The sequence below is a fragment of the Zingiber officinale genome, chromosome 1A (assembly GCF_018446385.1).
Source record: "Zingiber officinale cultivar Zhangliang chromosome 1A, Zo_v1.1, whole genome shotgun sequence".
Lineage (NCBI taxonomy): Eukaryota > Viridiplantae > Streptophyta > Magnoliopsida > Zingiberales > Zingiberaceae > Zingiber > Zingiber officinale.
In genome coordinates, this window is record NC_055987.1 from 72795936 (window position 1) to 72814964 (window position 19029).

Consider the following 19029-nt stretch of genomic DNA (forward strand, 5'->3'; position numbering starts at 1 on the left):
AGTTTCTGTAAAATATTTTATTTAACCAATAGCAACAAAACCCTTTCACGGGAATAAAAAAAACAACTTATAAACTTATCATTTTGGACTTGCAAGTGTCAGCGAGAACCAAAATAAAGAACATATGACGTAAGGAGATATAAAAAGAAGAGATGCTTGCAATGGCCATGATCTGTGAAATTAGAAATTTAAGTTAAACCAAAAACTCTAAAGTAGGGTCACAACATGCTGTATCCCAATTATTTGAGGCTGGCTATATGGTGGCTACCCTACCATCGACCTACAAGATCATGAATGGGTTTGTAGAAGTATAAAGGCTCATGTGTATGACACCATTGTAGGGGTGGTATCAAGTACTATGAAACCAGTATATGTGCCAATTCTTGATCCAACAGGAAGGTGTCACTTATAATGGTGGCACAAAGTAAGAATAAATTGCATGATGAATACAATCAGCAGCCATCTAATTAATATAAAAAGGAAATGATACTTTTACATTTGTTCAAATAATAATGACGAACCAAATGTTCCATCCATAAAACATAGTATAGAGAATTTCATATATCATATGACTTTTAAAATGTCTACATTAGCCTTGCTTGTAAGTCACCATTTCATCAACCATTAACTAGGCTTAATATAATCCATGTAGTGCAATAAAAGTAGAATAGAAACGCTTACGACGTAAATCAAAATATTATACTACGATCCATATGGTGCAATAAATATCAAAAATCATAAAAAGAGAACTTGCCTTGGTGTTTTACGTAGGGAGATCATCCGCGAGATGTAGGGAAAGACGACCTTAAGCGTTTCGACGAGGTTCTTCCTCTATCTTTAATATTAAATATTAAACCATAACATAAATCTTGGTTTGTTTAAGTGGACCTATTTTTTTTTTTTTTTTTTTTGTTTTTTTACACTACATAAACACCTAATAGTAGTAAATTAAAAAGGAAGAATGAGTTAAAGAATAATAAAAAAAATATAAAGACTAATAAAGATCGAGATCAAAATTATAAAAGAGAGAAAAGAAAAATTAAAAGAAGTTAACTATAAATATGATAAAAAAAGTACCTTAGAAAAAATGCAAAGGACAAATATAAAAATAATAAAAGGATGAGGGATGAGGAGACAATTGAAACAAAAGATAACAAGATAATTGTTTAGAAGATATAGATAAAGATTTACAACATGCAAAAAGATGTATAACAAGATGAGGAGGGGCAAGAAAGAAATAAATGACAAATAAGACAAGGGGATGATAATAGAAAGATATAGACAAACATAGAGAAGTAAAAGCACTAGGATAAAGGAAAATAAAATTAAGAGTATATGAAGAAAAAGAGAAAATAAATTAAGAAAAAATATATAACATGAATGAAAAAAGGAAAGAATAAGGAGAAAAGGAAAATTACAATAAAGAGTGTTGATCTTAAAAGATGTAAGGAACCAACTAGCTATCGAAGAAATTCATGGATGATGGTGGTGCTAAATCTTTAGGATAAGGCTAAATGAAATAATAACTAGTATCAAGAAATTCAAGATTGAGTCACTATGTTTCCATGCATGAGGGCGGTGCCGAAACTTGAAATTGATGGTGAATGAAAGAATATCTAGTACCAAGGTTGAATCATCGTGTTTCACTGCTGATAGCATGTTTAAGATTAAGAATTGCATTAACATAAAACTTATCTAATATATGAGATTCTAACCCCTTTTTATAGAACGATAACACCACTTATTCTTTATAAAATAAAATAATGACGTTTCTAATAAAAAAGTCCTAAGTTTTTTAATAGATTTTGCTAAAAAAAAGTAAATAAACTTTTATGACACCTAGTTATGCTAATTTTTAGGGATATACATGTTACAAAATTATGTTTTCCCCGGTAGTGCTCCAGGTTATTTCAATAATATGTTATTTTTCCTCAAGCTAGAATGTGTTTTTACCAGGACCTGTGATGTCAAAGTTCACAACTGCATTTAAAGAACTCGCCAGTTTTAAAGAACTTCTACAATCTCAGGTAAAATTCCTTGTATTTCTTTCTTTTCTCATTCTGCATAAATCCTCTGACATAATAGATGGGATTATCTTAGCTTTCAAATCTTGTGTTCTATTATTTTTGGAGTTATGCCTAGAAGAGAATTATAATATCCACATAAGAATTATAACTTTACATTATTCTCCTTGTTCTTCTTGTCTTTTACTTATTTATGACTTAGTTGTGTTGTTGATTAGTTCAAATACATTTTTAAAGGTGTCTTGGTGCAACGGTAAAGTTGTTGCCATGTGACCAAAAGGTCATGGGTTCAAATCCTGGAAATAGTCTCTTGCAAAAAACAGGATAAAGCTGCATATAATGGATCCTTCTCCGGGATCCCGCATGGCGGGAGCTTCGTGCACCGGGTTGTTTTTTTTTTTTTCCGTGTATAGATGAATCCTTGGATGTTGTTGCCTTCTCTTGTCAAGCAGGTAGATCACATGCTGAGCAATAGGCTGAGTCATTTCATTGACATGGATCTGCAAAATGTTAAGGTAACATTTCTTTGATCCAGTTGTATGGTCAAATGGACTTAGGATTTCACATAATTTGGATAACATTTGGTCGCTGAAATTCATGGTATATTACAAGCTTAATAATCAATAGTTGATAGTCACAAAAATTGGCTCCCTAAACATTATTATAGTGGACTGAAGATTTGTATAGTTTGGATAACTTTTGTATGTTGGAATTCACAGTATGATATTAACCTATAGTTGGTAGTAACAAAAATTGGATCTATCAACATTATAGTCAAAGTGATTGGTGGTGATATTTTTTGGTGTATATACAAATTGTTAAAGTTGATTGGGTAACTACTTAGTCCAGAATCTCAATTAACTTTTAGCGTGGTGTTAGAGTGATAGGCTTGAGTTTCAAATTCTGCTTGTTTCAAAAAGGAAAAAAAATAGTCAATTCATGCATATCAAGTCATGTGTTGGGAGGTTGGGACTGATGAAGTTAAATTCCCTACCAACACATGAAGAGGGAGGGTCACCCATACATGAAAGGGGATTATTAACAATATCAACAACTAAGCTTCATCCCACTAGGTGGGGTCGGCGGATTATTAACAATATGAATATATAAATTAGGTCCTTTCCTAACAACTCGAGCTTTTGGAATAAGTGGTTTTAGCTTTAACAGAAATCAATTGCATCATATATGAAAACTAGAGCAGAGCAATACCTTTAACACAATCTGCTAGTTTGGTTGCTCTAAAATGGTCAAACCAACATAGCACATTTGTACTGTCAAAGGTTGATAATTATTTCAGAGGAAAAAGATAAATGAAAAAATGCTATACTTTTGATCTGATGGCTGGTCATGGATTGTAGGAATGTCGCTGGCAGTACAATAAAGCTATGGCAGGGTATGATAAGGTATATTTTTGAAGTATCTTTTGACAATTAACATCCTTTGCATTCTTAGTCTTTAAATTTGTTCAACTGTAGTAACTGAAGTTATTGTTCTCTGACTATTGATCATTGTAAGCTAGTATTTTTTTTAACTGTAACGATTGAAATATTGTTGTTTTGTGGCTTTAGGCACGTGAGAAGTTTGTGTCAATAAAGAAAGGCACAAGAGCAGACATAATTGCTGAACTAGAAGAGGCAAGGTTTCCTTTATAAAAATGTGCATTGAAATATGCCTGCATGACAGCTTAATGTGCTGTTTTTTTTTTTTTTTTTTTGTGTATCGTACAGAATCTGCATAACTCAAAGTCAGCTTCAGAAAGATGTCGTTTTAATCTAGTATGACTGCTAAGATTTCTTTGTTTTCTGCTAATCACACAAATCCATTAGTTTATGTGCCAACTTCCTTATGTGGCTTCTTAAGGAGTTCAGGTTAGTGCTCTTGCTAATGTTGAAGCGAAGAAAAAATTTGAATTCCTAGAATCTATAAGTGCAGTAATGGATGCTCATATGAGATACTTTAAGCAGGTAAATTCTCTGTCCTCTTCAACCTTCTTTTTGCTGTATTTTTTGTTCTACCTTATTTATATAGCCCACATTGGACACTTTAATTGGTAAGGTTTATGTCTATGGTTCTACCCTTTTACAGGGTTATGAATTACTGAGTCATATGGAACCATTTATTCATCAGGTAGTTTTTTTTTTTGTTTTTTTTTGTTTATGCTTATTTCATGAGTTGCTTGGATCATGCTTTGCAACTTGGTTTTTTGTTTGAGTTGGCAGATTTTGACGTACACTCAACAGACAAAGGAAATGATTAATGCTGAGAATGAAAAACTTGAAAAGAGAATCCAGGAATTTAGAACTCAAAATGAGCTTGCAAATCTAAGATCCTCCAGCAATGTGGTGGCTACAACTAGTGGTGATGGCATTCATGTAGTTGGTGTTAAATCATACAAAAACATAGAAGCCCTGATTAATTCTACTGTGAATGAAGAGGTATTAAATATATAATTGAATTTGTTAGTTGCTATGGTTCTTGGGCTTCCCGGGAGGGGGGGAAGGAAGGCTGAGATTTGCTTTCGTATTTAATTTTTTTTCATGTAGAAATGTGTATATATTTTAGGAAATTATCTCTTTGAAGGACCATTTTGTGTCTTCCATGTCAGGAGTAGAACCCAAGGACTCTTAACAGATTCACTTAGTGTTACCTTTCTACTTCTTTCAGGTACAGATAATTAAGCAAGGTTATCTTCTTAAGAGATCTTTAGGTTCAAGAGGAGAATGGAAGCAAAGATTTTTTGTACTTAATAGTCGTGGTATTTTGTACTACTATGGAAATAAATGGAGCAAACAAGTATGGAAAATCTATTCTATCCTTGCATTCTGTCTTAAACCTATGAAAGTTAGACGCTCTAACTGGTTACTAAAATTGCACTGTTTTTCTTTGCAATTTGCTTCAAGTACAATTCATTTTCTTTCCGATGTCCTTAACAGTGATTATTTTTCACTCAGATGAGTAGTATTTTAAGGTTACTTGCAGTGTTTATGACCATAAGCTGTGATTAACTGATTTTACCAATTCTTTCGGGGGTAGACTTAATCTACAACATATTAGTCTTTTGTTATTTGCCGAGTCCAAAAGCAATTTGTTTCCATAGAATGTGGCAAGTCTACTCTGACAAACAAATAGTTCTGACCAAGCCAGCTTTGTTTAATGGTTTGCACATCTCCCTTTTGACAATTGCCTAGAATTACCTGAGCCAATGTTACTAACAATGAAATTAATGATTCAAATTTTTCTTAGCACATCACATATGGAAAACCTATTGGAAATTTCAGGATACCAAATGTATGTTTTCAATAAAACATGCAGGAGAAGCGAAACGATTTACTTAAACATTGTTGCATATCCTAAATAAACAAGATCATACATGTGCAAGATATAAATGTAGATAAAAAAAGGTTGTTTAGAAGTTATACCTTTCCGACAATGTTAGAAAAAAAGAAATCACCTAGCAAACCTCACAAGAGTTGTCTTTATTAGTATCCACGCCGAGATATCTTCAAAACGACTTCGCAAGCCACAAGTTGCGTCTCCGCTTGGTACTAGCCAAGTAAAAGAGACGGCACAATCAGAGAGAAAGAGAGCCGGTGGCACCAAGAGAGAGCCGATGACACAAGGGGAAGGTTGACGACACAAGGGGAAGACCGACGACACAAGAGGAGGCCGACCAACAATTTGGGCGGCGACACAAGGTGAAGCTAACCAACAAAGGTTGGGCGGTGAACACACAAAGAGAAAAAGAAAAATTCTCTTGTTCTATTTTATACAGAGGTCTTTAATATCTCTTTATTAGGGCTTGAGGAAGAAGCTCAAACCCATACCATATGTTTAAGCTCAAACTTGAAAACAAGAGGCATGAACAAAACCTAAATGCATGTCGCATGAGTAGGCCCAACTCATCTACAAGAGGTGTGGCCAAGAGCGTTTCCGATCCGCCAAATACTTTCCATATTTGCCCTTTGCCTGTCTAACTAGACTTAACGTCTCTCTCTTTGAGAATCTTATGCTCTAACTTGTTTTTAGGTTTTTAAGACATACTCATAGTGCGTGTGATCCAATAGGTTCTCGGTTATGTTGACTATTCATAATTAATCATTAATTATGAATAGATCATGAGTGACACCTAGTAGTATCATGACCCCAATTGATCGAAAAATCATAATTGATGCAGAAATCTAGGAAATCTTGATAAATTTGAGGCAATAGAATAGAAATTTGAATGTTCTGGCTCATCTAGCTCATAGGCTTTAATTGTAACGCCGAAGGCCACTTGGTGAGGTGAACACTTGTGCAAGATTAACCCAAACACTGCTCCTGCTCATTGCCTTCAACAGAGATCTGTGGTCAACAGATATCACATAAGGGATGAGTAGTGGAGGGTGTTGATAACTGAAGTGATGAATGAATCCAAGATGACTGGAAAATGTCTGAAGAAAGGCAAAATGAGCAATAGATAAAGACGAGTAGTGCAGGAAATGCTATGAGGATATCATGAGGAAGTTGGAGATATTGCAACTATGACTGGAGTGAATGGAAATGAGGAACTTTGTGTTGGTGTAGTCGACTACCAATCAAGGTTGATTAAGTTTGAATTGGGGTTCAATGTTTGATGATTGAGTGATATATAAACTAGGTCAAGGCTGAGAAGATATTCGATAGTTGAAAGCTCCAAGTGGGTCATACATTCCTTAAATTTTTGTAGGGGCCCTAAGGGTGGGTCCTAACTCATGGAATTGGTGGGCGCTCAATTGAATATGAAACCATTTCAAATTATGGAATTGACTCGAACTGGCTTGAATTGAATCAACAACCATTTAGTTGACTGAATAGCGGTCTCTTGTTTAAGTGTGGTTCCATTTGGGTTTGAGTGTAATATATACCTCGTTGGCATCAATGTTCCTGTAACATAAATGCAATACCCAATAAATGATCACTCAATGCACTGACCACCCCTTTAGCTCAACTTGAATACTACAAGATTTCTCAATATAGACTTGTACTTGAATAAAATATACTAAAACATAAGATGAATATAATTGTGACAAGATACAGTTGTCTGATCTAATGAGTGTGCAAAATCATGGTGCGTGTGTCAACCAAAAGAGATTTGTACACTAGTCTCCAGTATGATGTATCCGATTATCCTGTGAACATTTTACTAGCTCATTTAGTTTCCATTTTTAAAAGACTCATATAAAGCAGGGCATATTCTGTATGGTGCTTGGACTATGGACTCAGATCTTGTACCTAGGCAGTACATGCTGATACTGGTATATCCAAGTGTTGGCTTGCAGATCTTTGGATTTCAGGTAGTCATTGACTGATGGGCATGTTTAGCTTACTATGTTTTTGTACTACCCATATTGGGCAATACACTGCCAACAGCTGGCTATCGAACTGTGAGTATTATCTGAAACAATAAAAAAATGGCTAAGTGAGATCCATGCTTGAGTGTCAGATGCTCCCATGAGGATACTAACATTCCTCAGGTTCTACTCAAATAAAATTCTCTCTCAACTCTCTCTGCCACCTTTTGATTTTCACCATCTGATGAAGATGACATGCTATTAATCTGGCATGGCAACTCATCCTGCTACTGATTTGGTACCACTTCTGAAATGTTGCCACACCAATATTTGTAACTTTCCTGAAACATAGACTCTGTTCTTATCGGATACAACAACTAACTGTACATTAAAACATTGCTATGGATTATCTAATGGTTCATACATCAGAAATCACACATGGAATATCAGTTATTTTAGCAGTTTTAGATTCTCATACAAACATTCGGGTTTTCAGGGTAATGATAATCTCAATTTTCATAATGTTGATCTTCAAACATCAACCATTAAGATGGATGCAGAGCAGACCAATATGAGATTTTGCTTCAGAATTATTTCACCTATGAAGACATTCACACTGCAGGTATATGCAAGTTCACTTTGGTAAAGTATGCAAAAATCATTTTTTTAAAAAAATCGTATCATGTTTATGTTTCATTGTCTCCTTTGATGCACTATTGTATTTCTTAATTTTCTCTTCCATAAGGCAGGCTGAAAATGAGATGGAGAGAATGGACTGGGTTGAGAAGATTACAGGAGTTATTGCATCACTTCTAAATTCTCCTTTTCCTACACAGGTGATCTCCTAAGAGTATTCTTATTTTTTTCCTTCTAGTGCTAACTGATCAAGAGCACTTCTATTAGAATTGAGGATGTCCTCTTATGATAGTTAAGTAGTTTTTCACCAAAAGTTTCACAAGTGACAAGCTGGGAGGTATTCATCAGACACAATGGTTTAGCATATTATAATTGGGTCATTACATTTTTCCTATAGAAAATGACTGACAAATTGCAGTTAGTTATTCTGATTTTCTTATTGAAATTCTTGTGTCATCATGAGGTAGCTTTCTTTTGGATGTTTGGATATGGAGAATCAAAATTCTGCTGGTTCAAATGGTGCTGATGCTAAACGGCTAGTGGAGTGCATGAATACAAAAGGATTTGGTAATATTTCCAAGGTCCTAAGAGATATTCCTGGGAATGATGCCTGTGCTGAATGCGGTGCTCCTGAGCCTCAATGGGCATCTTTAAATCTGGGAATTCTTGTTTGCATAGAATGCTCTGGAGTTCACAGGAACCTTGGTGTCCACATTTCTAAGGTGCTAAACCCTGAACTTATTAGGTGTCTTCATTTTGAATATCTCAGTTCTTATTTTTACTCGATCTACCAATATGTTTTGGGTTTTATTAGCTCTAAATCTATAGTTGCATTGGTGATTCTAGATTCTTTACACACAAAGCTTTTACAATTTGGCATGTGGTTTGGTAATTCTGAATCCTGTAAATAAAATTTAGGTTGTGGAAATGTACTTTTATTAGTAGGGGCATTGGTTGTGTAAATTGATCCTCTAAATCTGGAATGGCATGATTCTCAGCCAATGGAGTCTCCTATTTGCTGTTGACAAATTACAATTAGCTAGCATAGTTCTTTTTGTAGCAAAATCAACTTTTCCATAAGAAAATTGATCGTCAATTGGATGCATGGATCAAAAACTACCTTGTTCAAGAACATGCATGGGTCTAAATGTATTGTACTGGAGGCATGTGTGGTTCATCAATGCTCTGTTGGAGATAAATGCTTTGCACGTTTTGTAGGCATACAAACTAAGTTGATTCCTTGATGGTATGCCAGAAATCTTGAATGCATCTTGTGATCTCCTACCACAACGAGCATAATCATCATCTTAAAATATAATAATAATTACAACAATTATATCTCTTAATCTTAGGATCTAATATAGGACGAAGTATCTCTCTAATTACAACAAAAATTAGAGAGATAATCAAGGGATATAAAATCCAAATAAGGAAAGAAGATCTTGATATCTTGCGGGATAAATTTGTTATGAAAAATTTGTGGTGTTGCCTTTTCAAAGCTTTTATAAAGGCATCATCTATTTAAAGGTCAGTAGTAAGATGAGGATCACTCCTCGAATAAAGTCCTCCCTAATGTAATGACGATCCACTTCTATGTGCTTAGTGTGCTCATGATATACTGGATTTGCAGTTATTTGAATAACACTAGTATTATCACCATGAAGAGGAGTAGGAGTAGGCGGAGGAAATCCAAGTTCGGAAAGAAGACCATGTTACCACACAATTTCAGAACAAGCCACATATATGGTTCTATACTCCGTCTCCGTGGAAGATTTAGAGACACATTCCTGTTTCTTACACCTCCAAGAAATCAAGGCATCGCCAAGAAAAATGCACCATCTTTTTATAGACTTTTTAGCATTTGGGCAGCCAACCTAATCTGCATCACTATATGCACTCAATTAAAGAGCAAATTTTATTGGAAAAAACAACCAACTAGTAGATGGCCCAACTAAGTATCGAATAATGCAACAAACTACAGCAAGATGAAGAGGTCGAGGTGATTGTATAAATATGCTAACTATGTGAACAACATATAAGATATCAGGCTTTGTGATTGTTAGGTAGATAAGAATATCAACAAGTTGCCTATATAAAAAAGGATCAGGCAAAAGCTCGCCTTCATCTTCTCGGTATTTCACATTCACCTCCATTGGTGTATCAACAGGAGTAACATCTTTTAAACTAGCTAATTCAATAACATCTTGGATATATTTATGTTGATTTAAGAATAAATCATGATCTTGAGAGTGAACTTCCAGCCCCAAAAAATATATAAGATGCCCAAGATCTTTCATTTTAAATATACTATGCAATATATTTTGAAGCTTATTGATCTGTCCATTGTCATTATCAGTGATGATAATATTGTCAACATAGACCAAGAGAAAAATCATACCAGTGGTTATCTTGTAAAAGAAAGGTGATGAATCATACTGACTTTATGTGAAATAGAAGGTGAGAAGAGTGGTGCGAAACTTCTCAAACCATGCTTTAGGTGTCTGCTTCAACCCATATAAAGAGCGTCTTAGTTTGCAAACTTCATATGATGTTGTCATTGAATCGAAGTGTTATATAAACCCTCTTTAAGATCCCCATTTAAGAAGGTATTTTTGGCATCCATATAATGTAACGACCAAGATTTAGAGGATGCAATAGCAAATATGGTTTTCACTGTGGTCATTTTAGCAACTAGTGCGAAAGTTTCTTCATAATCAAGGCCATATTCTTGTTTATTGCCAAGAGCAATCAATCCAGCTTTGTATCTATCCAAAGATCCATCAAACTTGAGTTTCATGGTATAGACCCACATACTACCAATAGGTTTAACATTTGGAGGACAAGAAACAATATCCTATGGTTTTCCTCAAGTGCTTTAAGTTCTGCTTTCATTGCTGGCTGCTAACGCTCATGTTTCATAGCCCTGTTTATAACAAGTGGGAATGGAAATAGAAGACAAAGTAGTAGACATAGCCATAAGATTTGAAAAACCATTCCTTTAAGGAGGTTTGTGAGGTCTAGAACTTCTTAGAAGAGGAGGTGGATCGTTGAAACCGGGATCAGATGCCCTAAGAAGATGTGGAGGAATTTCAGTGAGACCTATAGGAGGATCAGGTGCAGAAGGAGTATGCCTATGATAAACATAACCAGGTTGAAACCTTGGAACTAGTGTTGGTGACTCAGGAAAATGTGGTAAAATAGATAGAGAAGCAAATTCTGAGGTATGTTGTCTATTAAAGAAGGGCTGATTTAAAAAAAATAATGACATTCCTAGAGACACGAGTTCGACGAGCATGAGGATCATAGCAAAGAAATCCTTTTTGGGTTCTAGCATACCTTAAGAAAGCACACTTGACAAATTGGGCATTAAGTTTATTTCTTTTATATACATGAAGGTGAACAACACAAACACATGCAAATATATGAAGATTAGAATAATTTGGTATATGCCCAAACAAACAAAAGTAGGGAGAATCATTGCTTAAGTTGGGAGATGGTAATCGATTAATAAAATAAACAATAATAGATAAAGCTTTGCGTTAAAAATGAGAGGGAATACAAGACTCAATTAGAAAAGTGCAAACAACATCAAGAAGATGATGATTCTTTATGATCCCATGATTTTGAAGAAAAAATTGAGATTCAGTTGACATATATTCACCACCTAAATCAGATTGTAAGATTTTGATTCTGGCAAAAAATTATGTTTCAACTAATGCATGAAAGACTTTAAACATAGAGAAAACCTCACTTTTAGATCGAAGAAACTATATCCAATTAAAACGAGTGAAATCATCGATAAATATAATAAAATATTTGTAATATTCATGAGAGATTACAGGAGCAATACCCTATACGTCAGTATGTATGAGTTCAGAAGGTTTGGTGGTACTGTTTTTATACAATGGAAAAGGAAGTGTTTTGTTTTGCCAAGTTTGCAAGATGCACAATCAACAATATCAGTATTGAAATAAGAAGTTGAATATTTATTTCCAAGTAAACTAGATTTAAGTAAGACTCGAAGCATATGAGAATTAGGATGTCTTAAACGTCTATGTCACACCTAATTATTACATTGAACAACATTAAAAGCAACATTATTTAACATTAGAAAGAGAGAGAAACAAAGGAAAGAGACGCCCCACTTTAGGTCCCTTCACGATTATCTTCCTGGACACTTGATCCTGCACAAGACAACCAGAATTTGAAAATTGAACAGTACAATTGTTGTCAACTAATTGACTAACAGATATCAGATTAGTTGACAGCTTAGGAGACACAAAAATAGTATTCAAAGAGTGAAATATCACCAACAACTGTGATAGGTAAGGAATTACCATCGGCAGTATGAATATGAATATCTCCTTCATATTTTTTTAACATTATTTAAAGGCAAGGGAGTGTTGGTCATGTGATGTGAAGCACCAAAATCAAAATACTAAGACTTTGTGCTACAAAAGAAGAATCAAACCCTTGGATTAACATACTCCCTTGACTGAGCTGACCTAACTCGAGTTTCAATTGAAACCTTTGTGCTGTATTACTTTGGTTATAAATTTTCTTTAGTAGTCCCATATTTTTCTAAAGGTCGTATAAGGCTTGAGATTGAGAAATATGGAGGGTTCTACACTTCCAAGAATCTAAGACATAATCTGAGCATCCTCCATTTCCTATTTCACATATTTCTCCTTCTTGCTATTAGTTGCGGGATTTGTCCCATCAATATAACTCCACAACTCCTTTCCTTTGACAAAGATCTGAAATTGGAATGCCTAAGCAGAATAGTTCTTGCCTTTAAATTGAATAAGAAAATGTTCAGATTATTCCAAAGACATGATTTCAAGTCAAGCAACCGAGAGAAATGAAAATTGTTGATTGGAAAACAACACAAAAAGAACAAACCAAAGATCTTGAAGAAACACAAGAAATTTCATCTTTTTAGCTCTGATACCATGACAAAATAAATAAAGAAGAATTTCTAAAAAATATGTTTGGTCTACATTCACTAAACGAATTATAATATATAAACCTCGAAGGAATTATCAAATCCCTTAATTTTAGGGTCTAATATAGGAAGAAGTATAACAATAATTTCAACAAAAATATCTCTTGCTTCTAAGGTCTAATATTGGAAGGAATATAACAATAATTACAATAATTATATCTCTTAATCTTAGGGTCTAATATAGGAAGAAGTTTGTCTCTAATTACAACAATAATTAGAGATATAATCAAGGGATATAAAAACTAAATACGGAAAGAAGAATATCTCGATATTTGACAATAGTTTCATGAATTTAATTTTATTTTGATATTAAAAATGATTCGAAACGTTGAGCATATATTATTCTTTATATCTTGCCAAATGACTAAATGAGTAAGTAATAATATTAAATAGAGCAATTGACAATATATTTTTTACATAATGTTTAAAAAGTGGAAAAAGATTTTAATTTTTTTTATATGAAAGGATTATAAAAAGAGATTTTAATCTCAACCTGTAAAATAGTGTTATTGCTAATATAAGCATTAATTTAGATGGACATAGATTTAAGATAGCATGTTTTCATATATAGAATGCATATCTCATTCACAACACAAAACTCACTTCAGTTAGTTATAGGTGAGCTCTTACTTCCTGCAAAGGAAACAAGTAATAATCATGTTTAAAATTTTAATCCGTGCTGAGATTTTGGTCTTGGATTAGAACGATACAGTTTTGATATCGTATTGTATATTGTTGATATGAGTTCAATATTTTTTAAATATAAAATATATTATTTAAAAATAAAAAATTTAAACTAAATATTTAAAAATAAAAAATTATTTTTAATATATATATATATATATTAAATTAATGAGATAAATTTATTAGTCTTAAATTAAGTCTGTCTAAATTATCTTAATTATAGATAGGAGTTGATTAAAATTAATCTAAATTATTTAATTAAATCTAACTAATGACCCTCTCCTGTTCCATTATGTTCCGTGACGCTCCCGGGCTCACGCAATGTGTCTGGAGGCATCACTAGGCTCGCGCGACGTATTCAGACATGTCGTCGAGCTCACACTTAGCATCTGGAAGTGTCGCTGAGCTCACATGATGCTTTTAGACGCGTCGCCCAACCCACGCGATGGTTTCGGAAGCGTCACACTCTGTTCCGCCGTGCTTTATGACACTTTTTGGATGCCTCACACTCCTGTTCCTCCATGTTCTATGACACTCCTAGGCTCACATGACGCATCTGGAGATGTCTCCGAGCTCGAGTGACATGTCCGGGCTCGTTGTCGGGCTCGAGCAAAGCGTCCGGAAGCATCACTAGGCTTGCACGATACTTTTGGAAGCATCGCTTGGCTCGCGTGACCTATTTGGAAGTATTGCCGAGCTCGCGTGACGTGTCCAGATGTGTTGCTGGGGTCATGCTACGCTTTTGGACAAGTCATTGGGCTCGCACGTCGTGTCCGCAAGGCGCGAGGCATAAGGCGCGATGCACGGGGCACGCTAGCACGGATAGTCTGTAGGCAGAACAAAATGTTTTACTTGTATCGGGTAAAATGTATTGAGATTTTAATACATGGTAACAATAATTAGTATACTCTTCATTTAAAAAAAAAATAAAAAACAAGGAAAAAAATTAATAGTTTGTTTATCGAAATTTGAAGATGATATAAGGGTGATAATTCTATAAGCAAAGAGTTAATATTTTTATAATATTTTATAAGCTATTGCTCTCAAATATCAATGATTTTTTAATTGGTCACACATATTTAAAAGTAAAATAGTATCAAAATTGTATAAGTACGATACCATATTGAAACCATAGTATTCTGGTCATGCACCTTTTTTGATTATGCTCCATATTTCCAAAGTATAGCCATGAGAAATTATGGTTTATCCAATGAAAGCACAAGATACACAAGATATGTGATAGATCCTAATTTTATCGTGAAATGTGTACAAATAAAATATCGAATCCCCTAACTACACTAATGCAATATAAGGTATGACCTAGGTCATACCTCACAAGGAATGTAGTCAATGTTGGAATCTTAGGATCGAATTATTTAAAAATGGGGTTTGGGTTTGAGTGATAAGACTAACAATTGGAAGATAATGCAAGTAATGAAAACTAATCTAACAACTGAAGAAGTACGAACAACTAACGAAACTTAAGCAATTAATGAAAACTAAACTACTTCATCCTACTCGCATCCAATAGAAAATAAAGAAACTAACTATGAATATTACTCAACTCTAGCAATTGGAAAAGCCAGAAATCTAAGTGGGCGTTTGGTTTGCGTTTTCCACGCTGTTTTCTGTTTTCATTTTCTGAGAAAATGGAAAACGCGTTTGGTTTGCGTTTTCCACGTTCATTTTTAAGAAAATGTGAGAGCGTTTTCTAAGAAAACGAAAAAAACGGAAAAGTCATTTTCTGTAAAACGAAAAACTCATGTTTTTCAGAAAATGAAATGAAAATGGGGCAAACCAAACGCCCCCTAACTATCCTAGCTACTGCATCAAGGGGAAACAATGAGAAACAACAACATTAAAGAACTAAAATGCAAAACCACAAAATTAACAAGCAACCATATTCAACTACATTAGGGATTTAACAAGTCATCATGTTAGCAATTCAAACACATGAAAGAAAAATCTAAGCTTGGAATGAAGCTTACAAGCAAGCTAGAGCATCCTATTAGCTTGTCTCAATTAGCTCAGCTTGGGAAATGATCGGCATGAACATGAACAGAGGCTGATAGGAGAAGATGGAGTCGGTGAGGATTACTGATGAAATCCAAGGAGGAAGGAAAATCCCTTAACTTCCGAAGGTGGCTTGCGTTGAGGGTGATCAGCGGAGGAAAATGCCAATGAATAAATGCACGTCAGTGTTAGACGGTGTAAATCAGATCTCTTCAAGGGATGGATTCTTGATGCTCATCGGTGATGGAAAATCCCAAACCCTGACTGAAGATCAAGAATTCCCAGGGTAGAAACGCTTTTGACAGTAGCTCGCAGCATGGGTGATCGGCGGAGGAAGGCTGACGGTTGATGATCGGAGTGTCGATGGATGCGAGAATGAAGATGGACGTGGCAGGGAAAGCCCTAGACCTCAGTGGATAGGAAGGATCAAGCTCCGGTGGCTGGTGAACGCGGTGGAATCGTGATCTCCTCTTCTCTTCTTTCTCTCCGTTATGTGGACAGGAAACGTAGATCGCCAGTTGATGGAGGGAAGATGGATCATCGGACTAAGGAAGGAAAAGCCCTTGACCTCTCCGGTGATGATTGTGATGAGATGGAGTGGAGGTGGCCGGCAGAATGGAGTGGGAGGAAGACGATCGCCGCACGCCTCCTCGACTACCAAAATCACTCTTAACCAACTAGCTAACAACATAGCGGTCATCTTCAACAGAACCTGTCTATCCTCTAAAGTCCATCTAGAAACTTTAAACTAATTCTAGAAAAGTGTTAGGACTTAGAAAAGGAAGATCAAAAACTAAAAACTGCTTTGCAAAACCTAACTACTGTATATATAGAAAGCAGGCCTATAACAAGGCAGGAAGTCTGAAGCCTGGTTATTGAAATAATAAAGCAACCCAAGATCGTTGAAGACGAAGCATTCAAACTGACTGAAGATCTTAAAACAAAGTTAGAACGAGTGGAGGCCCTCCTCCACAGGCTTGAAAGGTGGACTGCTCCATGAGCGAAGGCTACGCTATTTCTAAAAGCACGCTATCTTATAGAGCAGCTGTAAAGGCAACAGAGTAAATCGAATCTCCCGCCGTCCGATTTGCTAGACCTGCCGAATTTCAGGGTCCAACCTCTGGAAACACTGCTATCATAAAATAAAATAATATTCAAATTCATTTACTTGTGCAGATAGCAGAAGGGATAAAAGATATCCAAGCGGACATCAAAACAATCTTGGAACAAACCAAGAAAGGAGTCTATACGACCTCCATCCCCGACGAGCTTGTAGATAAGTTGAGAAACTTATCCCTCGGCCCAACAGAAAAACCAAAAAAAGGAAAAGGAAAGCTAAGGGTGTTCAAAGACCCCTACAAAATTCTAAAGAAAGAACAAGACAAGATAAAAAATTAAGATGGCTACAAGGACAGTTATGGAACAACCATCCGCCTTAACCCCAGCTCTATTATTTGATGATCAAATCAGGGAATACAGAAGAAACCAGCGGAGGGCATACAACACCCAGCAAGCTGTTAGAAGACTCGACATACAGATAATTAGAAGAACTTCATCCGAACTTACGCTGGAACAACAAATAGACCCACAGGCACAACTGCGTCTATCCATGCAAGAAAGGGCATCTATAATCCCTGCTGAAGTACTCTATCATTCCCGAAGAGACGACGCATATCATCGGGTCTATATTCATAGATCTGAAGAAGCACTCCTGGTTACAGAAGGTAACCAAACTGACAGAATGTTTATACAGGAGTATAGCTTTAATCAACTACAAAGAAGTAGGATGCAGTACATACACTGTCACGCCCCGGGGGAGCCTTTGTCATAAGAAATTTCGGCAGCATCTCCCCTGTACGGATGACAATTTGAGACATACCTACAAGTCCTCTGGGCCATACAAAACTCGGCCAACATAGCCGGAATATATATATATAAAATAAGCAAACACCCACGCAGTTTAATAGTAAAAACTAAACCTAAGCAACGATAAGGAAATCATCTCAAATATCCTACTTAACTACACCCACAAAACTCAAATCTTATTTCCTATTCAACTACACCTATAAAACTCAAATCTTATATCCTATTCAACTACACCCATAAAACTCAAATCACCAGCATACATCCAAACCTACCTCTTCTGCCGTCCGGCAGGCATGTAGGAAAATATACCAAATGAAAATCCATCGATAATAAAGGACCATTCAAGATCCAAAGTGCCAAAAAGATACAAGTCTGAAAACATAGATGATAACATAATAAGAAATCAAAAAAAGATCCAAAACGGAAATCCTCGTAATCTGAAGGGGGGACTAGCGACTGGAAATCCTCCCGACAGCCTTAACCTGAAAATGGTAATATCAACGGGGTGAGTCAACTCCTCAGCGGGTAACTACTGACATGCATAGTAAGAAATAACAACTAATAATAAATATGCATACAGTCTCCTGGATATATATCATATGAAAAATGCAAAACTGTAAGGAGCAGGAGTATTTGTACTAACCAGGACCTAGGTATAGGGATAACAAGGTCACCAGTATATAAAGTGCAGCAAACACAAGTAATAAATGCAGTTAGTGCATATGATGTAACATGTCCTGGTCACCCCTGACGCCAGTTAGCCGTCTCACACACGATGGTGAGATCGAGTGGGTAGGGTTGTGACAACCGTGCACTCTGTCATCACTGCTCCTGAGTAACCGAGTGGACGGGATGCTGTCGGAGTACACCTATCCTCCTTACCCCAAATCATAAGTGGGGAGCACAATGCTCTCATCTTTTTGAGACAATCCAGAGGAGGGATCCCTGTCCTGCTATTACGCTGCGTCATACTATCCATGAGTGGACCAGCGGAGCCCTTAACAGAGCAACTTGCTGCAACACACCCTGCCTGATAAAAAACCACTAACCCATGAGTGGTTGTGTGTGTAGATCCATGTAACTGGCGATGTGCTCAACAATAATAGAGCCAACAATCGCACAGCATGTAATCATGCGAGATGATGCATGACACTAAGTATGAAAATATCCTGATCCTATCCATCTCTACCAAAATATATACTAAAAGATATATGGATCAAATAATATGATCTAGGTATACAGGTCAGGTATGATAAAATAAATCAATGTCCTGAACATAATAAGGCATGATATGCCATTACCTTAAGGACATAAATAATCGAAGGAACATGAATGCAAAAGCAGGTAATAAATATAGCATGCTCAGGTAATAGATAATGACATACTAATGCAGAAATGAACATAAATATTACTACTCGTTAAATATTACTATGCATATCAAACAACAATATCTTAAAAGATAAGTCAAAGTACCCACCTTCAATAAAAGGAT

At 35.6% G+C, this 19029-nt stretch overlaps 1 protein-coding gene across 4 annotated transcripts in view; it reads left to right on the forward strand.

The window, feature by feature from the left end:
* The window catches only part of LOC122026197 (ADP-ribosylation factor GTPase-activating protein AGD2-like), a 75706-nt gene that overhangs the window by 25310 nt on the left and 31367 nt on the right, over positions 1-19029 (forward strand). For 3 of the 4 annotated variants that reach the window (XM_042584849.1, XM_042584860.1, XM_042584869.1), the window contains 12 exons: positions 1957-2027; positions 2477-2539; positions 3383-3427; positions 3593-3658; positions 3752-3799; positions 3893-3988; positions 4110-4151; positions 4244-4459; positions 4689-4817; positions 7830-7955; positions 8083-8169; positions 8437-8691. In XM_042584849.1, the coding sequence (XP_042440783.1) occupies positions 1957-2027; positions 2477-2539; positions 3383-3427; positions 3593-3658; positions 3752-3799; positions 3893-3988; positions 4110-4151; positions 4244-4459; positions 4689-4817; positions 7830-7955; positions 8083-8169; positions 8437-8691 (1244 nt within the window). The remainder of the gene's footprint in view (positions 1-1956; positions 2028-2476; positions 2540-3382; positions 3428-3592; positions 3659-3751; positions 3800-3892; positions 3989-4109; positions 4152-4243; positions 4460-4688; positions 4818-7829; positions 7956-8082; positions 8170-8436; positions 8692-19029) is intronic. The other variant, XM_042584856.1, reaches the window with a different exon arrangement.